This window comes from Apteryx rowi, unplaced genomic scaffold (assembly GCF_003343035.1).
Source record: "Apteryx rowi isolate R43461 unplaced genomic scaffold, aptRow1 scaffold_323, whole genome shotgun sequence".
In the NCBI taxonomy this organism is placed as follows: domain Eukaryota; kingdom Metazoa; phylum Chordata; class Aves; order Apterygiformes; family Apterygidae; genus Apteryx; species Apteryx rowi.
Window position 1 is genome coordinate 848,791 of NW_020449675.1, and position 20,722 is coordinate 869,512.

General features: G+C 44.2%; 1 protein-coding gene across 8 annotated transcripts in view; it reads left to right on the forward strand.

Annotated features, from left to right (window-relative positions):
• Nucleotides 1-20,722, forward strand: part of ACLY (ATP citrate lyase) — a 49,166-nt gene that overhangs the window by 16,093 nt on the left and 12,351 nt on the right. For 3 of the 8 annotated variants that reach the window (XM_026071246.1, XM_026071253.1, XM_026071247.1), the window contains 13 exons: nucleotides 701-791; nucleotides 7,825-7,994; nucleotides 9,652-9,774; nucleotides 11,637-11,699; nucleotides 12,589-12,779; nucleotides 13,739-13,818; nucleotides 14,347-14,477; nucleotides 16,438-16,556; nucleotides 17,056-17,192; nucleotides 17,652-17,713; nucleotides 18,620-18,737; nucleotides 18,888-19,042; nucleotides 19,965-20,055. In XM_026071246.1, the coding sequence (XP_025927031.1) occupies nucleotides 7,836-7,994; nucleotides 9,652-9,774; nucleotides 11,637-11,699; nucleotides 12,589-12,779; nucleotides 13,739-13,818; nucleotides 14,347-14,477; nucleotides 16,438-16,556; nucleotides 17,056-17,192; nucleotides 17,652-17,713; nucleotides 18,620-18,737; nucleotides 18,888-19,042; nucleotides 19,965-20,055 (1,429 nt within the window). In that variant the 5' untranslated portion in view covers nucleotides 701-791; nucleotides 7,825-7,835. Of the gene's footprint in view, nucleotides 1-700; nucleotides 792-1,013; nucleotides 1,228-4,545; nucleotides 4,651-4,822; nucleotides 4,986-5,853; nucleotides 5,979-7,824; nucleotides 7,995-9,651; nucleotides 9,775-11,636; nucleotides 11,700-12,588; nucleotides 12,780-13,738; nucleotides 13,819-14,346; nucleotides 14,478-16,437; nucleotides 16,557-17,055; nucleotides 17,193-17,651; nucleotides 17,714-18,619; nucleotides 18,738-18,887; nucleotides 19,043-19,964; nucleotides 20,056-20,722 lie in introns of those variants that run through there. The other 5 variants (XM_026071249.1, XM_026071252.1, XM_026071250.1 and 2 more) reach the window with 4 other exon arrangements.

The following is a 20,722-nucleotide window of genomic DNA, read 5'->3' on the forward strand; positions in this document are numbered from 1 at the left end:
CGCGGAGGGAAGGGGGCAGCTGCCGCCGGCGGGCGAGGGCCGGCGCTCGCTCCGCGCCGCCCGCGGACCTCAGCCCGCCGTCCCGCATCCAGGCAGCCCTTCCGTGCCGGCGCCTGCGGCCTCTTTGCCCCCCCGGGATGAAGAATCCGGTTGCGGCAGCGCTGCGGGCGGTCCCCGTCCCGGTCCACGTCCCCTTCCCGTTCGCGCCCTCAGCCGAGCAGGAGGGCAGGTACCCTGCGTGTCTTCTGCTTTCTGCGAATGGATGTGGCGGTTTCGGGAGCTCCGAAATGGCAGGTCTCCGTCTCTTTTTTAGTTTGCTGTCTGCAAGCACCCGCTTTTTTTATTTTGTTGCCTTGAAAAGTTCTCTTCCTTTTGTATGGACTTAGTTGCTCTCTGCTAAACTGTATTTGTTATCTAGCAAAGCATCTAAAGGCTGAAAGGTCGYGTGCATCTTGAACATGTTGTCCGGAAATCTTTATATTTGCTTCGCTTCCTTGATCAGGTTTGGGACTCAGAATATCGGCCCCATTTTCCAAAGTTGCTGTTCAAACCCTGCAGAGTTTGCCACGCACCAGACCTCTGCGCGAACGCGCGGAAAGCGTGCTCTCCATCCGCAAGCTAGCTCTGCTCTTGCTGTCTTGTCCCACGCGAGGCAGGACAGTTGTGAGTGACAGCTGTCTTCTCTCATGCAATTTCACAGGGAAAGGATTGAGAGGTGTTTTCTTTTGTTTTAACCCACATGAAAGAAAAACGGTGACAGCAACAATTGAGAATCCTGCCCAGCCGTACAGGTGAGAAATACACAGCTACTGTCCATCCCCCAAGTGAAGTGGGGAGAACTTAAGCAACGGACTCGCTCAAAGCTGCAAAATAACTTGGTCTTTAAAGCTGGAGTTCCAAAAATCCCATTTCCAGCATTAGGCTCATTTGGAGCCTGTCTGCTGCTCTCMGTTAAGCAATTTAAATCAGTTCATAGTCTGCCTCTCTCCCTGGCTGCTGGTTCATTCTCAAAGGTTCTGTGTGTGCGGGGAACCTACTGCCCCCAGAGCTGCGGATTCAACCACAGTCACCACCTCAGCGAGTGATACGTGGTTGTGACACACCAGAACGGTGCCAGGGATTTCATAACGCACAGCATCAGGATTTCTTGACCTGTGAGAACTGGCTGACACTTGTGGGGCCTCTGGACAGGACCTCCTCTCTGATAGAAGCAGGCACGTTTGCCAGGTGGGAGCTGACGTAACCTCTCACGCTGCTGTGGGCTGGAAATATTGGCTGATCTTGGACTGTGTTAATAAATGACCTGGGATAGAGAAGGAAGGTTGCTTTACAGTGTAATTCTGTTGACATAATTCTCAGGAGGGAGGGTGTGAAATCTTTACTGAAAAGGGAGTGCTCATACTGAAGAGGGGTATGACTGGAGTTGAGCGTGGCACTGACCAAAGTGTGATCTAGATCTAAGTAAATTCCTTGTAYGTGCACCCTGCTCTGAGTGCCCTGAGGGTTTGGGGTGGGGGAGCACCTCAGTGCTGTAGTTGCATCCATGGAAGCAGATGTTACGAACATGAACTGGTGAAGCTCATGCAGTTTTACCTCTGTGACCAGAGAGTGTTTAAAGAAGCACAAACTAGCTCAGTGTCTTTATTTTTTTTTCCCAGAACCAATTGTATTTTCACCGAGTAGTGCTACATCATGCTATTTCTCTTTATACAGTCAAGGAGACTTTACCCTGATTCCGTTGTCAAGACTGCCTTCTCTGGTTTCCCTATCTCTCTCTTTTTTTTTTTGGATTGTATTTGTTTTCCTTTAGCTAGTCCCTGATATACTAGGGCAGATGTATCAGTTGTGTCACAGCAAACACAACAGCATCAACCCTTTTAATCCTTGTCTAGCTTGCCACCATCACACCAAGTATCTTTCTTTTGTTAATCCACTTGAGAAACTTTGCCCAAGAACAATCTTCTTGGCATACTTGACAGGTGACATTTTGGGGAAGCAAATGCTTCTGAGCCCTAGGACATGTAACCTATTTCTCTTGCATGCTCTGGACTTGCTAGTGAGGGCTGGGAAGAGGAAAAGAAAAAAGGTGCTTTTTTAGATAAATAGCTATGGATGATTACATAAAGTCAGTTTGTTGCAGGGAAGCTGTTTGTTTTTGTTTTAGAGCAATTAGCAAATGTAACGCAACTAATTCACAGAAATCGGTGAGGCTTCCGGAAGTAACTTATTCTTACAGCAGTGATCCATCTGTCAAAACAGTCGAGGTATGTGACATCCATTCAACAGAGCTCCTTGCCTCTGCTTAAGAAGTAGTTAAGGACAGCATCCTCCAAGGACAAGAACAGCCCATGTAACTTGGGTTAACTTCAGAGCTGACCCTGCTTTGAGGCTGGATTAGCTGATCACCTGAGCTCCCTTCCAACCTGAGTTGTTATGTGATCCTATGATCAATTGCATTTTAACAGAAAAGTTCATGGCACATTCTGTAGCAGTCTGGACCAAATGCTTTAAGTGACAGTAGATTGTCCTTTGCTCTGCATGTTTGGCCAGGGACTAATTGTGTTTCCATCATGCACCCTTCAAAGGAAAAGATAGGGTAATTTCTAATAACTGGATCTAAAGGGTTGCGATAGTGCAAGTACAGTACAGAACTCGTAGAATAACCAGCAAACCATCTTAGGCAGACAAAGAGGTATATTATAGGTTAGAAATCTGTTAATTTTACCTGCCCCTATCCAAAACCTTGTGCAGCAGAGGAGTTGCRTTTGGAGCTGACTGGAAATGGTGTTTTGTGTTGCTAACAAGAATCTACCATTGTACACAGAGTTCGCAAGATTTGGGGCCTAAAGTTGTAAGACAATTGCAGTTCATAGTTTTACTTAATGAATCATGAACAGTGCAGTGTCTGTCAGTGAATGGATCAGTAGAAGAAGAGAACATTGTGCTATAGTTTGTATTTGTTAAGGAGAAAGGGAATTGCGTGGGGTTTTTTTGTTCCCCCCCGCTCCATTTTCCTCTAGAGGTGCATCAACTGCTCTCATTGGCGCATTGGTTGGTACTGCAGGTGCTCAGTGTGGCAGAAAATAAGATCATCTGTGACAGATGTGAGTCCTAGCCTGCCTCATTCTTGGGAAACAGCGAAGATCTCTGCTCTTTCTGTTCTGTGTTGACCTACAGTCAGTGCTCTTGCTCAGTGTTTGCAGAAGAACAGATGCAACCAGTTAATGGAGTCTGCTCTGATTATGCCTCCCTGCTTGGGACCTGCACGAGCACACAGAGCTAGGAATTGCTGATGCCCTATGGATTTTTTCTGCTGATCTCTTTAGCTTAACAGTTCAGTAGACTGAAGCATTTGTTCTGGGCTGTCTCTATCCCATGGGAATGGCAGGGTAGGARCAGCTGTAGAACTGAGTAAGGGACATGATTAAAGACTTGCTAATGTATAGGAAATGTCTCAGTGAAACATAGGAAAATAAGGGCAGAACAGCCTCAATCCTTCTGGTCTGTTGCCATGGGACAGTTCACATCACACCAGGATTTTGTCATTTTTCATCTGTTCCTATTGTAATAATCCTCTAGGTTTTCTTTCTTTACCCCAGTAGTGTTATTGCAAAAATGAGGTGATGAAATCGGGAGAGAAAGTAAGAGAGCAGCAGAATGTAGATGGAATAAAGCAGGCCATTAAGGTTTCTGTGAGATGAGTGACTTTGCAGTGCCTTGCTGTGTGGGAATGTCCATGTGCTTTGTGTCCCTCAGGTTTAAGCAGTCCCATTTATGTCACTGTTATTCCAACTGTTTTTTGTTTTTTTTTTTGTTTTTTTTTTAACTGCTTTTAATAAGACTGTGAGTGTTCTCCTGGGTCGCTGAGTCCAGTTTCCTGCAGTTGCAGACACTTGCATCACGGTCATTGGCATAACTACCATGAGCCTGATTGTTTTAATTTGCAGATGCGGATTGAAAATCTGTAATGTCGTTCAAGGGCTCTATGTCACCTCAGAGAAATACAGAATACTTTTTTTGTTGTTAAGAAATGCATTTGCCATTTTTGTCACCTTCCTTTATCCATCTGCTTTTACTGCAGTGAAATGTGACACTGTTTTTCTCTGGGACTGGCCTTTAGCATATTGTAGAGTAGGCAGTTGATGGACTTCTAAGGGCTTTGAAAGCAAAGGTATTCCAGATACCTGCTGGTATTTATTTTGTCTGGTAGGAAACCTGGGAGGGGGAGTAGCTCCTAGAAACAGCATTTCTTAAAAGCAAAAATTATAGTGGAAAGTTTTGAGCAGTATGGTACAGATTATTTAGTATAGTGTGCATCTGTGCTGCTGTGAAGACGAGGTAGCAGAGTGGTATTTGAGGGAATCAGATGTGTCTGAGCATGTTGCAGAAAAGGTTATGTGGTATTTTTTTTCTTGTTTTACAGCTTTGCCAGCTGCTAGCCCAATATACAGCCACTATTATGGCTTTGGATAGCTTTTATCTGTAGCTTGTCTGTGGTTGACCATATAATAAATCTGTATGCCTTCGGTCAGAGAAGCTGGTATATTCCTTTTGGTAATACTATCTGCTGCGCAGACAGTGCCTCATAATTCAGGGAGAAAAAAGCTGCCTCAGAATGATGTCATGAAACCAATCTGCAATTAGCAAGGGGTAGGTGCAAACTATTTCTTCAAATCAACCTGTGATTCTTCTTACAGTCTGATGCAGTGAACTCTAGCTGGTCCCTAGCAGTTCAGCTATTCTGTCTGCCTCTTGCAGCTTCCTTGCTAATAAGGATTCAGCAGTCAAAACAACTATGCTAATATTCTAATTTTTAATGCAGGCTACAACACAGCTTATACTCCTGCAGTTCTATGGCATCTGCAGAGCAGAGAGAGGCAGAAAATTGCACTTGGCGCTAAAGGCAACAGATGGGATTCTGTACAGCAAATATCCAGTCGCTTCTGAAGCACAGAAGCCATGTCTGAAACCCATTCCGCGCACAGGTAGTCTGCTAGCTCCCTTCTGATGTGCCTGGCCATTCCTGCATACCTGTTGCAGATTGCTTCCCCTTGAGACTGTTGTGTATTATGCCCCAGCTAGTTCACTCCCCTCTCCTCTTCCAAACAAAATTCCTATCCTTCTAGAAAGCCATGCTGGCTTAACACTGAGAAGAGATGACCATTCGTCCTGCTTCAGTGTCCATGCTTGGCTTACAAACAGAGTTTGTTGCAGCCTACTGAAGATGGTTATGCAGTAAGCCTTCAACTAAAACTGTTTGAGGTTAATCCACTGGTACCTAGCATTTCCACTTCACTGGCTGTAGTTCCTTTTCCAGTACATGCTGCTGTTATCGTTTTTATCCCGATAGCAGTGTATAAACCCTCACCTTGAGATAACTACACAATCTCAATGTCAACATGTCCCCTGTAATTAAGGACATCCAATAGAAGCTGTAGATTGCTTCTAAAGCTACTGCAGAATGGCTGTGTGTAGCCCCAGGACCTGACATAATTCAATGACTGCCAATATTTTTCTGAGACGACTCTACTCCCACGGCACCTCTGAAAAGCAACATATATATTTTTAGGAATTTCCCTTAATGAGCAAATGAAACTAACACAGCAGCCTCAGYGCAGCATTTGTGTGGGCTGTTATGTTAAATGGGGCTGCATGCGAGGACTGAATGGGGTGCAGATGTGAGAAATGTATCTGGATTTTCTTCTAGCTCTGTTACTGTCTCACTGTGTGAATCTGGCAAGTTCATTTATGTACAAAGGGAAGTGTATCTATGTCCTCTTCCAGCCTTTGCTATATGYTTGTTTTCTAGATCTTGAGCAGCTGGAGATGTCAGTTCTTACCACTTACCTGTACTGTGCCCAGCATGATGGGACACGTATCTTGCTTTGTAGGGCCAGACAAACAAAATGTGCTTCGTCTCCTTTGGCTTGTTCATCAGAGCTCCTCTCTCCTTGGGCTGTGTTGACTTCAGCACTGGGGTAATAAAAACAAAGTGGGGTTATTTTTAGCAGACTAAAATTAGGTGCAAGAGTTTATAGGGGCAAGGGGGAGTTTTCAACTATATGGAGAAAGATAAGATGCTTAAACATTGCTTGATGCTTTTTAGAGGTTGGGTGAAATTGGAAGCTGCACTTAATCAAAATGTTGAAGTTGTATGTACAATAAATTACTTCTCTGAAAGCAGGAACACTGGTTTTGAGCATCTCATGCCATTTCTGTAGCTTCTCCTTTTCTATTTTAACACTTGAAATGCACTTGAAAAAATGGTGGCAGCAAATATGACTGCCAGTTTTTAGGCCCAGTTAACTGCTTTCAATGATAGTACTTAGTCCAACCTATTTCATTCCAGAGTCATACAGAGAATGCAACCTGCCCTCACCCCCTTTTTTCCATGGAATAAATGCTTTATCTATTAAAGTCTTTCTTTCTGCCCTAGGGAAAAAGGTCTTTATTTCTAATGCTYGCTAATTATTCCCTGGCATATTGTGTGCTTGCTTATGAGATTGAAGATGAATAACCCAGTTGATTACTAGTGGTTATTACCCAGAAGGCGGTACAAGAAATAAGTATGTGATCTTTAACTGTTTCCCTTTGTGGGTCTGAAGTGGAGTAGCTATCTTCTGATAGCACGGCTAATTAAAGTCAGCCTTCACTTGTCCAAATACTCTGCTGTCCAGGTTGTCAGATGGAATCTGAGGAACTCTTCTCTTCTGTGGTTGTGCCTTTCTGCTTTGCAGTTCTCCCTGAACCCATCCTGAGTACGCTTTCATGTCTCCTGCCACCCTGGCTGTGCCTGGGGGGACAGTGACGTGGTCTCCAGTCGGTCAGGTTTCAGCCTAAGCCACTGCTTGAACCACTTGTCAGCAGTCTGACGCCTTGGAAAAATCAGATCCACTTGCTGGCCTGTTGCTGGTCATAAGACTCGGATCTGATGTCTGACACATGCAGATAGGTTCACTAGGGTGAAATATTCTTTCAAATAAATGTTTACTGCAGTTAAATAACTGAAGGCCATCTCTTCGAAAGGTGACAAATCAGAATTTTTCAACATCTTGCTCTGTTTTCACAATTCTTCAAAAAACCCTGTCTTAACATAGTTTTCCTATGTGGTGTCAAGAATCTTACTTTATAGATTGTGAAGCTCTCAGGACACTTCCATCCTGAAACAAAAACTAGGATGTAAATGTCCTTTTTTGTTTGTTTTTTTTTGATAATATTGGCAACTCTTTTTCTTTTAAATAAATAAATAAAAATATATATATATTTGGGGGATTGTTAATCTGCTTGTAGTCAAGCTCAAAGAGGTACAGACTGGAAATGTGGCATGCCATGAGAAAATAAGTGGGAGGGAGGGTTTTCCATTCTGTTGCCTTGTCACTCCCTCGTAGTGAACTAGAAGAAATGGTAGGTGTATTGCATACAGAGCTCAAGAGCAAACCTGAGCTGCTGGGTAGTTTGAGGCAAGTTGTCTTAGCCGAGCGTTCCCAAAGGTGTGAGGGGAGGCTCAGAGTTGGTGGGCAAAAAAGGCAGGCGGGCTTGGTAAAAGTGCAGTGGTGGTGGGGCAAGCTGCAAGGACTGTGCCTCTCCCTGCAGGCAAGACTGGACTGAAGTAGAGTTCAGGGTAGCTGGCTGGGGTGGAGGTTTTGAGCAGTGCAGGATACTCCTCCTTGATCAGGTGAATTTTATAGGCTTATTTAAAATGGTGAAACACAGCCCAGGTTCTGTATTCGTTTTGTATTTGCACTGAAGTAGGTGAACGGGAGTTATTTGCGAGAACCGTGCTCTCTTCCYGAGTACCTCTTAATGAATTGCTTTGCAATCCAGACTAGGTAGCCATGTCAGCCAAGGCCATCTCTGAACAGACCGGGAAGGAGTTCTTGTATAAGTATATCTGCACATCCTCTGCTATCCAGAACCGCTTCAAGTATGCCCGTGTCACCCCAGACACTGACTGGGCGCGACTCACCCAGGACCACCCGTGGCTTCTGAGCGAGGTAAGGAGAGGGACTTGCCTTCCTGTAGTGGCTGAGCCCTGACAAACCTCTGCGCGCCCAAGCTGCTCTCTGTCAGGCGGGGCCGGCTGTGCTGCGGCGGGTTGCGTGCAGAACGACGTGCTCCGGCACCTTCCTGAAGGACCAGTAGTYGTTTCTACTCTGCAACGTTCATTTGCAACACCGATGAAGAAACAGACCTTACTTCAGGGCTGTTGTATCGCCTTCCAAGGGGCCCGATTGTAAAATTCACTTGAGGACTTAGCGAAATACATAAGCAGAGATGTTTGCAAGCTAGAAGCTGCTGATAACCACAAAGAAGGTAGTCCAGGCTAATTCAGCCACATGCTCTTAAGATGTCAGTCGGTGTTCTCAAACCCTTATCTTCTGAACTCATGGAGTGCCTCCTTCTGGTCCAGCTTTGACTTTTTTTTTTTTTTTTTTTTTTTTTAACTTCCCTCTCCAGTTAGTATACTACTTAGATTTCCTAAGTCCAAACACAATGTCAGGTAAAACCTTTATTTTTGCTTTTCTCCCTGAGATCTTTTATTTCTCCTTGTGCTTCATAGCCATGCATTTTCTGCAGAGAACATATCTCCAGAGCTCCTTTTATTAGCTGTCCAACCTGGCACCTTTCCAGTGGTTAATTATATTAAGTCACTGCTTAGCAGAACAGGAATGTTTCACAGTCTTTTACTTACTGATTGATAGAAGCTTTACAGTAAGTAATTTAAATTCTCCCACTCAGCTGCAAGAGTTGGTTGCTGGAAAATATCAGTAGAGCTTCTAAAAAGATTGCAGAAAACCAGAAGAGAGCAAGGACAGTATCCAGCCTTTAAGGCAAACTCCTGGATTGTCAGAAGGGCTGCAGTGTCCCCTCAGCAGACAGATCGCTATCCCTGTGTTCTGTGCTGCAACACGTTATGTTTTGGCTCTGTACTGTAAGTTACAAAAGTTCCAGGATTTAACCAGCTGTGAGGGAGAGCAGCACCCATTTCTCAGCAAAAGTGGTATTTGCAAGCTAGGGAAAGTGTTTATCTAGGTACATTTTTTTGTAGRTACCTACAAAAAGAGTCAATGACAGTCGGCTACAATACAGTAGCCTTGTAATAGGTGCGTGATCCTTGGCTCTAGCTGGTCTCATGTGTAGAGTATGTACTCGTAAGCAGCTGACTGTGTGCTCGTGGCTGGCTTTCCATGTCTCTGTAGCGATTTCTCCTTGTGAGCCTCCGCTTACAGAGCGATATTAATTTCATGATGTATCTTACAAAAATGGTTTGCAAAACTGAACACTGTTCAGTGTGAGTTCTCACAGAAAGGGGGTAGGTAAACACAATCTTCTTAACACTTGCATTGAAAGAGTTGTTGTCAGAGTTSGTCCAGGAAAGCAGAACAAACTGTCAGCTTGGGCTGTGCTGATATACAGTCACCTCTGAGCAGAAATAAGGCCTCTTCTTGAAGCACAGAGCAAAAAACTGCAGACGTGTTGTACCAAGAGATGCATTTGCTTAACAACTGTAGCACGTTAGGCACCAGCCAAGAGATTACAGCAAACGTCCTCACAGAGGTTCTTTAGAGAATTTACTTAAATTTTAGTTTCACCATCTGCAGGGAATCTAACCAAAATCACTTTCTTAATCCCTTTTGCACAATATTGCAGCATCTAGTGGTGAAGCCAGATCAGCTAATAAAACGGCGTGGGAAGCTTGGACTGGTTGGAATTAACTTCACTCTAGATCAGGTGAAGGTTTGGCTGAAACAGCGTCTGGGCAAAGAAACCACAGTGAGTACTAGCCACAAATGGCAACAAAAACTTGAGGACTTTTGTGTTGTCTTTTCTGTCTGCTTGCATCTTAGGATCCTGGTGCACAGGTATTTCTTTTGCCCATATTAGTGTAAAAGGCATGTTATGCTGATGCCAAAGCAAGTGAGAAATGGTCTCACAAATGAATTTCCTGTTGGTAAATGAGCACTGTTTAATGATGCACCCTGTTAATTTAGTGCCTCCAGTTAGCATCCACTGCCACGTGCGCCGTGTAGGGCTTGTGCAGTGGGAGCTCAGCGGGAATTAGTACCATTTTGAAAATCTGTTTCACTTGGGAGACAGCAGTTAATAGCTCAAATGCTGTCTTTAACTAGAATAGCTGCTTCACATTAATACCCAAGACAGATATAACAAGACAAGTATAAAAGCTGTCATAAAATTGTCCTCTCATTGTAGCCAGCCAGTATGTTTTGGCTGATGACCGAGTGTTATTTCAAGTCCTTATTTTAACTTGGTGCTGGCTTGGAATATTTATTCTTCTGGGAATGCTACTGCAATGCTAATGATAAAGAAATGCCTGCCACCCCAACTGCTGTGTTTCGGGAGCTGATGGAGCTTTGTTGCCTCAAGGAGACTGATGCTTTGCCCCTGTTGTGATTGATATGCTGCTGGCTCCAGCGCCGAGCTGTGCAGCCGAGCCAGCGAGGCTTGTCTGAAGGCCGTTATGAAACAGCATCTTGTGGGCCTGCCCATCAGGAAAATGGTGGATGTTGAAATAACTGCTGAACATAACCATATCTAAAGGAAAGACTGTGCCAAGGACTTGGGACAGTCTATTATATTGGCTCCCAAAGCAGTGTCTTCAGGAGCAGAGTATCTATCATTGCCTACGAAGGAGTGTCCCTTCAGCCAGGAAACTTGGTTTTGGATAGCAGGAAAGCACCCATGCAGCACAGCTCCTAGGCCCTGGCCGGAGCTGTCTGCCCCTGCAGGGAAGAGGCTAAAGGGTTTTCCATGCTCACTGACACCGATTCCAGGGTGACTGCTGGGCACAGGCCTCTGCTTCTGCCACTCGCTGTCTAGCTCAGGATTTCTCTTGGTTGTTTTTTCAGAGCTCCAGGTAGAAGCTCCAGTTCAGTGCTTGTACTTCAATGCCAAAATGATCTGGGGACTTGGTCTCTCAAGTGCTGACTGCTGTCTGCCCTGTCAGCCCAGCACATCAGCTGCTGTCCTTTGCTGGGAAAATGGGTCATGGCCTGTGCTGGCAGCCTGTCACTCAGCGCTTGTCTGAAGGTGAAGCAGCACCRGTGTTTTCCTGTGCTCCAGGCTGACAGAGCAGTTGCAACAGAACAGCCCGGAGCCAACAAAACAAGAACTGGCTGTTCTGCTAATCAAACCCTCAGGAAACTGCCTGTTCCCTGAGTCCACCAAGAAAATTTTGGATCTCTTTCTCTTCCTCCAGTAGTCCTGTGAGTGTGGTGGTGTGTAGCGTCTGCTAGTTGCAGGGCTCAAGCAGTTGCATTTCAGCCTGCGCTAAGCAGTGTCTCTGTAAAGACCCCACCTGGGACAGGAGATGGTGAAGAGCTGTTCTGCTGTAATTCTGACAGCCGGCTGCCCTGTTAGGAAAGGGGAAGGTGCACTTTGCAGTTTACATGAGTTAGTAAAATATCCTGGAGTGCAGGGGCTAGTAGAGCACTGTGTGTGGCAGCAGCAGAACTTGCTGCTGTGCTGGTTCCTAGGATATGTGTTGCAGAGATGCTTGGGAGAAAATGATTTTAGTCAGAGCAGTGTTAATTAAGTCTTGAAGCTTGCCTTATGCTGTCATAAATGCAGATATTGGACAAGCATTTATTGGTGTCTGTCTTGTTTTCTGCCTACAGATTGCTAATGCTAAGGGAGTCCTGAAGAATTTTCTGATTGAGCCCTTCGTCCCCCACAGACAGGTTCGTATACCAATTAGAGCATAAAAAAGTGCTTTTAAATCTTTTCTGACTTGCATGTTGCTCAGGCAGATTGATGTAGTGGAGAAAGCAGAGGCCTGGGAGCGTGCCATTAAGCTGACAGTGCTGGCGCACGTTGTCAGAGCTGCATGGAGGTGCAGCGTTAGTCCCTKCGAAGAGTTGTTAGTAATTGTGTTGGTTGCTCTTACTCTCTGCTGGGAGGAGGTTTGCAGTGGTGCAGATCACAGGAGAAGGACCCAGTCGCTAGGGAAAAGGCAGCTTACTGCTCCTTGAATCTGGTGCTCCCATGTGTAAGGAGCAAACTGCTGATGTGAGATGTCTCAGTCTGCGCTAGTGACATCTTCATCCTCTGTCATGGCTTTGGGGAAGGGATAATTACCTAAGATGTAGGCGCTTTCACTGTGCCCAGGAAAGGACCATGCTGGCGGCTGAACTAGAGTCTGAGGTTTGTAATTCAGTTGGGTAAGACAGGAGCGTTGTTGGGGGGGGGGGGGGTAGGAGGGTTTTTTTTAATACAGTAAAAGAAATGAAGGAGAAGTATTTTAATGATCTCAGATTAATTGAAATCTATTTTCGGGGGGGGGGGGGGGTTGTTTGTTTGTTTTCTTCCTAGAAGTGCAACGTGCTGCCCCCTGGCAGGTTTTACCAGGATGAAGCATTCTGGGCCCTGCCACTCTCCCTCCCAAGCCACCACTGCCTGTTCAATTGTGGGGAGCGCCTGGGCCATTCCAATGCTACTCATCCTTGGAAAGCTTAGTAGTGTGCTCTGTTGCCTCTTCCCTAGCAGTCTGACCACTGACCTGAGCGCTGCTTCTTCAGGGTGTTTGCTAGGTGTGACTTACTAATGTTTGTGCCTGGGTCTGTGCTGCAGGAAGAAGAGTTCTATGTGTGCATATATGCTGCCCGCGAGGGAGACTATGTACTCTTCCACCACGAAGGGGGTGTGGATGTGGGAGACGTTGATGCCAAAGCTCAGAAGCTGCTCGTGGGGGTGGATGAAAAGCTGAATGAATCTGATGTAAAGAAACATCTCCTGCAGCATGCACCAGCAAATAAGAAAGAGTAAGTACGGATGTCCAGTACCCGTGCCTGCTCTGTGCACCGCCAGTTGCTCAGAAGCTTCCCCCCCCTTTTTTTTTTTTTAAGTGCAACTTCCTTTCACACTGTTTCACCCTAACAGTCACTCTCCTAACCTTTTCATTGCTCTCAAGAACATGCCATGCGTCCTAAATTCAAGTTCTTTGACATTATCTGAGCCTCTTGGAAAACCGAAAACAAGTGTTGGTAGCACTTTGAGCCTTCACTTGACAGGAGCACTCTTCTCAGTCTAGTAAAGCCTTGACCTGTGTGATGTCAGAGACATGTATAGAATTTTGATCCTTCATGCCAGGATAGAAGTTTCCTTTTTTTTAGTAGAAATGGTAATATGATGTGAATCTGGTTGCTAATTCAGAAATGTATTGTGCCTTACCCTGACTTAGCTACTTCTAAGAAAATATTCTCTTGATGTTCCTAAGCTTACTGCAAATTGATCTGTAGGTCTCAAAACTTCTTCTGCATCTCCTTTAATTAAATGCCTATAGCTACTTATGAGTCATGACTGGCATTGTTTGGCAATAAAAGGCTGAAGTATCCTGTCACTAATGCAGTTTGTTCCAGTCTCTTCCCCATCCCACCTAATGAAGCTTAGATCTGACAAAGATGCATGTCTGACATTAAGAAACAAAGATACATTTCTGTCTCTCTGAGATTAAATAGACTGAACATCCATACGATAGTTGTGAGCAACTGTGTTCTCAGGAGTTTGGTGGAGTATAATTAAGATGAGTCATCAAGGTCGTCTTTTCCTTGAGTCATCACGTAGGCTTCTTCCAGAGAAGATGAATGAGAAAGAATGAAATAAATTGATACAGACTGGATTTGCTGTTGGCCGCTAATATAAATGGAGCAGAGCAGGCTGTATTTTATATTTGGCTGTTTTAATGAATCTGTGTTTAACTTTTTTTTTTTTTTCCCTTCAGTATCTTGGCTAGCTTCATCTCTGGCCTGTTCAACCTTTATGAAGATCTGTATTTCACGTACCTCGAGATCAATCCATTAGGTAATTGATGTTTTTTGGAGCCCAGATGCAGGACTTCCTGTTCATCTGTTTTAAAATATTGAAATACGTATTTTACTCTTCTGTGGTTTATGTAGTTCACAACAGTATTAGGTGGTGCCTGCAAAAGAAGTACAAAAGTGGCTGTGATGCCTCCTGCAGTTTTTAGTTACATGAATCCAAAACGGGGACAGTTAGGAGGTGCTGTTCTCTGCTATCTAATTTCCTGGCATAAGCAAAAATTTCTGATACTGTGGTTGAGTCAAAACTGAAAAACACCAAAATTGCTTTGTTGGATCAGAACAAAACAGCATCTGAGCTTGAGCCTGGTCCATGACTGTGGTCAAAAGTTGATTCTTAAGGGACTTCTCTGGGTTTGGTAAGCATAACTAAATAACGAAGGTGGAGGTAGGGGAACAAATGTGATCTAGCTTTTGTAATGATCTCTGTATGGTATCAAATTTTATGAGCAAATCCATAATGTTTGCCTTTGTACAAAACGCAGCTAAGTCTGATATTTCTCAAATGCAGTTGTGACTCAAGATGGTGTCTACATCCTTGATTTGGCTGCGAAGATTGATGCGACTGCTGACTACATCTGTAAAGTGAAATGGGGGGATGTGGAATTCCCCCCTCCCTTTGGCAGGGAAGCCTACCCAGAGGCAAGTAAACAACCTGCTCGGGCCCAAATCCCTCTGCTGACTACAAAGATCAATTCCTCATTGCTGTACGTGTGTGACACTGAGGTTATCCTCTCTCTCATAGGGTTTTGTTGCTTTGTTTCAAGAACCTTGCTGCTGTTATCCACAAAGAGAACAGAGAGCTTGGGCAAACCTGTGTAGTACTAGTATTTCTCATAATAGCATTTTGAACTGCAATTACTTGCCATCTTTGTTTGGATCTTCTTTGAATTCTCTTTCATTTAGAACTCTGACTTTTCTTTTTAAATAGGCACTTATAATTAACTTCATTGAATTATGTGCTAGAAGCTCTGCACTTGTAAAGTCATCTTTATATAGTTCTTGCTTGCATTACTTCCCTGTCAGCATTATTATTTTGGGGGGAACACTGGTTGTTGGCAGGCTTGTGGGGCTGATACTTCCTCAGTGTTTTAGTTTAATTCCTGAGAGCAGGGTACCAGTTGTGTGCAAAAGCTATATCTGAGTGTTAATCCAAGTAATATACTCCCAACAATCAAGCTTTGAAGAAAAAAGTTAAGATGTTAATCCACCTGTTGTCCTAGAAAGTGAAAAATGAGGAGAGGCCTGAAGGCAAGCTTTATTTATTTTAAAGTTCAGAAGTGCCCATTCTCTCTCAGAATTACCCGGGCTTGTACTGCTAGTCACATAGACGCTGCTTTGTGCATAGGCTCCCAGCAGCTTCAGACTGTTGGAAGCAAAGCTCTTTCCTTAATTGTGCTGGTACTTACTTCAGGTGACTGTTCCGCTGTCTCCAGAAGGGTTTTTGTCCTTCTGATTTTTTCATTTTAATAATTATAATTATGCTTAAATTGGGGAAGGTTTCTGTAACATGGCCAGGAAATCCATTTAGCTATATCTCTCCATGTAGCTTGCTGGATGCCAACACTTAACTCAATTTGCTCTTTAATGGATTAGTTCAGTTTTAGTCTCTCTGAATCATCCTTCCACAAGTCACTGTGAAGGTTATTATGTCAGTGTCTTCATTGAGAATTTTAATGAACTCCCAATAAAGTGCTTCAACAGGCAAGCACACTGTGGGACAAGAACACCACRTTGAGCCAAATGACAGCTCTCTTGGTGATTACATTCCTGGCTACAGCACAGCCAGAGAGTGTAGCCTTGGGTGTGTTGATTTTAAATTTCCTCTGGCCTCAGGCTGCAGACAAGGTCAGAACAAGACTTTTCAATTTGGAGACATTTGATTCAGGGAAGGGAGACAGCCTTTTTCTTGTGACTCTGGTATGTGGAGCCATGAAAGCTGGGAGCTTCCAAGAGCTTCTGAGCAGTGGTGGCAAAGACCATTTTTCTGTTACTTCAGAGCCTGATAAAATGGAAAGGGCAGTGCAGTGCAGCTTAGTGAAACATAACCAGTAGCCAGCTGCATTTTCAAATTCTTTCATGTGCAAACAGGAAAACTCGGCTTCTGGATCTGCCGCCTACAAATGAAGTTATTTCAAATTCATTTATAGCAATCACTTGTGACTTCACCTGGGACAAGCAAGGAACAAGCCAGCAGAACAGTGGGAAACATGCCTTGTAGAAACAACAAGTATTCTTTGGAGGGTATGATCTTGCCAAACAAGAATCAGAATTTGAGTGTATGCTCAGGTTGATTTTCCCCTTTGAGTTTGTTCCAGAGGGAATGCTGCAAGCTGTCTCTATCCAGTCTGATTTCAGTGTTCTGTCTTGGAGGACATGTAACGCAATCAGTCCTGGACCCTGAGAGATGAGTTGGGTCTCCTTCCCTTACGAAAATTGCATTTGTAATTCCAATTGCAATCAAGGGGAGATGTGGTAGCTCTACACCTCTGGAAGTTGGGCCCAGCATCCCTAACCCTTTGGTTCCAAAAAGAGGATGCAGTAATTGGCCAGACGGAAGGACAGAAGGAATTTTAAATACTATGTTCTGCTCTGTCTGCAGGAAGCCTACATTGCTGACCTGGATGCAAAGAGTGGAGCCAGCCTGAAACTTACTATTCTCAATCCCAAAGGCAGGATCTGGACCATGGTGGCTGGTGGTGGTGCCTCTGTGGTTTACAGGTACCAGAAACAAGGTTTACAAAGGGGGTGGTGGATTTCCAGTGCTGGGAGAAAATAATTGATGCAGCCTCTGAAATGAAGACTCACCTAAAGCAGTCTTTCCCATGTCATGACTGCTTGGGACCTATTCATAATGAGGATGCCATGCAGATTGCTTTCCAAGACATGGAATATAGTGTCCCTTAGTGATGATGATTTACTTCTGGGTGGTTGAAATATAGTGGGATTTTTTTTTTTGACTTAAAAAGAAACAAGCCTGCTGAAGGCTGTTTATGGTAGTGCAGTTGCTGTAGCAGCCACTGAGTTCCCATCACATCTAGGAAGTATAACAGGATTAATCACAACTGGCACCCAGAGGAGAGCAGTCATCAACTCAGAAGACAGCATGACCTCTCTGTTATAGTACCCCTTTCCTAGGAATTTGGAATGCTTTATTAAGGCCTTTACAGTTACTTGAAAATTATAAGTAATCTCTTAAATGACTTTTCTTTTCTTACAGTGACACCATTTGTGACCTGGGGGGTGTGAATGAACTRGCTAACTATGGTGAATACTCAGGAGCCCCAAGTGAGCAACAAACTTATGACTATGCTAAGACTATTCTCTCCCTCATGACACGGGAGAAACACCCTGAAGGTAAGAAAGACACTGGAATTTGGACTGTAATAATTGTAATCAACTGGTCAGGAAGGGTGTATGGCTCAAAGTCATTCAGCTGTGAAGGTGCATTTAGAGGAAAAACTGAACGAATTTAGGCTGTTACTATGTTAAGACCTGCCTGGAAGAGCTTTTTAATGTGTTGCTTCCTTCTGGGTGCAATAGCAATGGGTTTCTGTTAGCTCTTGCTTCAGGGACAGGACTTGTATTTTTCCATGTCGCAAAGAATACAAATGTGGATCAAGAGATTCTTATCAGAAAACTTTTTGMGTGGTACAAAACTCTTATCCAGGCTTTGCTAAATACACCCTTTGCAAAACTGTTGGTTAGTCTGAACTACAGCACTGTTTCACTTTCTCTATGTTCTAAACTGCTTCATGATCTAAAAGTTACTCTGTTCTTAAAACAGGTTATTTTATTTGTTGTTTCTTTTCTCAGGTAAAATCCTAATCATTGGAGGCAGCATCGCTAACTTCACCAATGTGGCAGCCACTTTTAAAGTAAGTGACTATTCAATATCAGCAAGTGCCCACAGCATGCTGTCTGCAACTTTAAGCCATTCTCCACAGTTCAATCCATTTTCCTTCCCCTGCAGAGAGACCAAGTGCTAGATATATTTCTGTCTTCTCAAACTGTCTTTTGAGCACAGATTGGAGTGTGTGCTAGGGACAGAAATGGTAGAACATATTTACTGCATTGCATAAATGGTACTCTTTCCAAAGGCTCCTGGGCCTCCCACAGCAGTACAGGCTTGTCTTCAAGCACTAGGTTTGATGCTTCATCTCACACTTGGGTCAGCTGTGATGCTGTGCTAATACTGTACATCAGAGAGTGTCAGAGCCTGGCTCGAAACCTGCTTTTGCTTGCTGCCCGGTATAGGACAACAGGGACAAGAAAAGCACCCCTTGMAGCACTATTCAGGCTAAATGCATTTTCATTAGAAAATGCTGACTTGTGGGAACATGTTAGAATGATAGCAAAGAGATGGCCCTTTCCTGTAATGCAGTGTTAGAAGGAAGAAGTTAGGATGCCTCCCTTGTCCATCTTGGACAAAAGTATGAATCTCGCATTGGTTCTGCTGACAGCTCTCCTAGGGCCTTCATCATTTTAAGGYAATGCAGATGCTGAACACTTATTTCAAGTGTAGATTCTCAAGTTCCTCCTCTTTGAAAATGAGACTTCTTTTTCTGAGTTGGAAAAATGACTTTCTACTAGTTTGTGGCTTGAAGTCAAGCTGCTGTATAGCTGTCCCTCTATGGCCAGTTACGAGGATTCTCAGTGCCCGACAAACAGCATGCTGTGCTGATGCTGACAGTGCATCTCTTCCAGGAGTTCTTGAGGCAATGGGGAGGAGAGGGTAAACGTTGGGCCTCCCAACTCACCTCCCCTATATATTCCCTTCTTAGGGCATTGTGAGAGCAATTAAAGACTATCAAGGCCCTCTGAAGGAGCATGAAGTGAGGATCTTTGTGCGAAGGGGAGGCCCAAACTACCAGGAAGGACTGCGCGTCATGGGAGAAGTGGGTAAGAACCATCCAGTTCCTTAAGTTTTGTTCTCTTATCTTGTTTCTCCTGCTTTCTGATGTGCCTTTTCAAGGTTTAATAGTTGGCCTCAGCAGAAGCTCATCTTGTTCCTTTTTTCCCAAACCTGACTCTTTTTGTATGCATACACAGGGAAGACCACTGGGATCCCCATCCATGTCTTTGGCACAGAGACTCACATGACTGCTATTGTGGGCATGGCACTTGGCCATCGGCCTATCCCTAATCAGCCACCTGCCGCAGCTCACACTGCCAACTTCCTCCTCAACGCCAGCGGCAGCCCTTCGGTGAGTTCTCCTGCCCCCGCTTTGTGAAAGGGGACGTAAGTGAGGAACCTTCTGAAGGGAGCTTCCCCTTTCTGAACGTGTCAGGCTTCAAGTGATAACTTCCAAAGCTTGCTGCTGTTTTTATTTCTTTAATTTTTTTCCTCTCCCCATGTTCAGGCAGTTCTAGAAATTGTTCTGGCTGCTACTGATGGTAAGGCCTTGCAGCAGTGTTTGAAAGCCACCACTGTATGAAGGAATTCCCATCTGGAAATATCCTATTAGCAGCCACCACATGTTTAGCATTTGTTCAACAAATTCATATCTGAGGTCACTGTGCGCAGGCCCTTGTCTTTCTCTTTCCAAAATGGCAATCTGTTGATTCTCATTCAGTTTCTGAAGTGGCAGRTGCTGGAAGGCAGGTTTTCATTAAGACTCTAAACACAGGAACATTACTGGGAAAGACAACAATGATACTTTCTGTTCGCTGCTCAGTTGAATCTCATTATCTCACTGATGTCATTTTATTTCACATTTGATAGTAAATTGCACTCTTTTATAGGAGAAGCGCCTTTAGGTATGACAGGACACATCTTGGTCACTGTCATATTTGTACAGTCCAAATCACTAGGACAACTAAAGTGACTCTCCCTGCATGGTTCACCGGAGGGCACTCCTCATTTGTCCACCTCATTTGTGCAGAAAATGTGACACCTCAAAAACAAGAAATGAGAATGTGACTCTTGTACCTACTGGGTACATCATTGTTTAGGAGYTGTCTCTCTCACGACTGAAATGTTTCTATCCCAAAGTTAATTTTCTTTGGTTCTCTTTGGAGAATAGTATAGCCAAAGTGGCCATCTCCCCATATACACTCCAGAAAAGGCTTCCCAATCTCCATTTCTGCCACACTGTTCCTTACTGACTTGGCTTCTAAATCTTTCAGACTCCAGCACCAAGCAGAACAGCTTCCTTCTCTGAGTCCAAAGCAGATGATATTGCTCCAGCCAAGAAGGCAAAGCCAACAGCACCTCTTGGTAAGTCCAGCACTGTGAATGGTCACCAGTTCTCTTCTGCTGCAAGTTGTCAAAAGAGCATGACCTAATGCATTCTGCTCAAATGGAAAATAGGGATTTAACTGATGCCTTTTCTGGTTAGAAAGAGAAACAATTTTGTGGTAACTGTCTTTTTGTTTGTTTTGTTTTTTTGAATTCAGTTAGTGCTTTTAGAATGTTGTCACCTGGTGTGCTATTAGCTTGCTATTAGCAAGGTGAGTCAGAGTTGCCTTGGTCTGGGATGTTCCTTTCAAGGGAAAGGTGTAATTTGAGAATTCCAGCTTTCCCATCTCTCCTTATGTGAGGCCAATGGAAAATAGGTTAGAGTCTCTGGGGCGTGGTTGCTGAACTGAGGCCTGCTTTCCATTTAAATATTTGGGAGGTGTTTCTATGGGATGTTGTTGGAACTGTGTAGGTATTCACAAAGTCCTTCCTGGTATATGCATCTTCCTGGATGAACCTTCTACAAACAGTGCTGAAAACCATGTCAGTTCAGAAGGAGTCGTGACCTACTCCTCAGACACCTAGGATCTGAGGTTACTGCATTCTTTTTGTACTTAAGTGTGTAGGAAACGTCTGGCATGGTGGTTTGCAAGAGCTTTGGCAGCCTTTTGGTTGTATTTTTGGAAGCCTTATTGGGTAAGAGCAC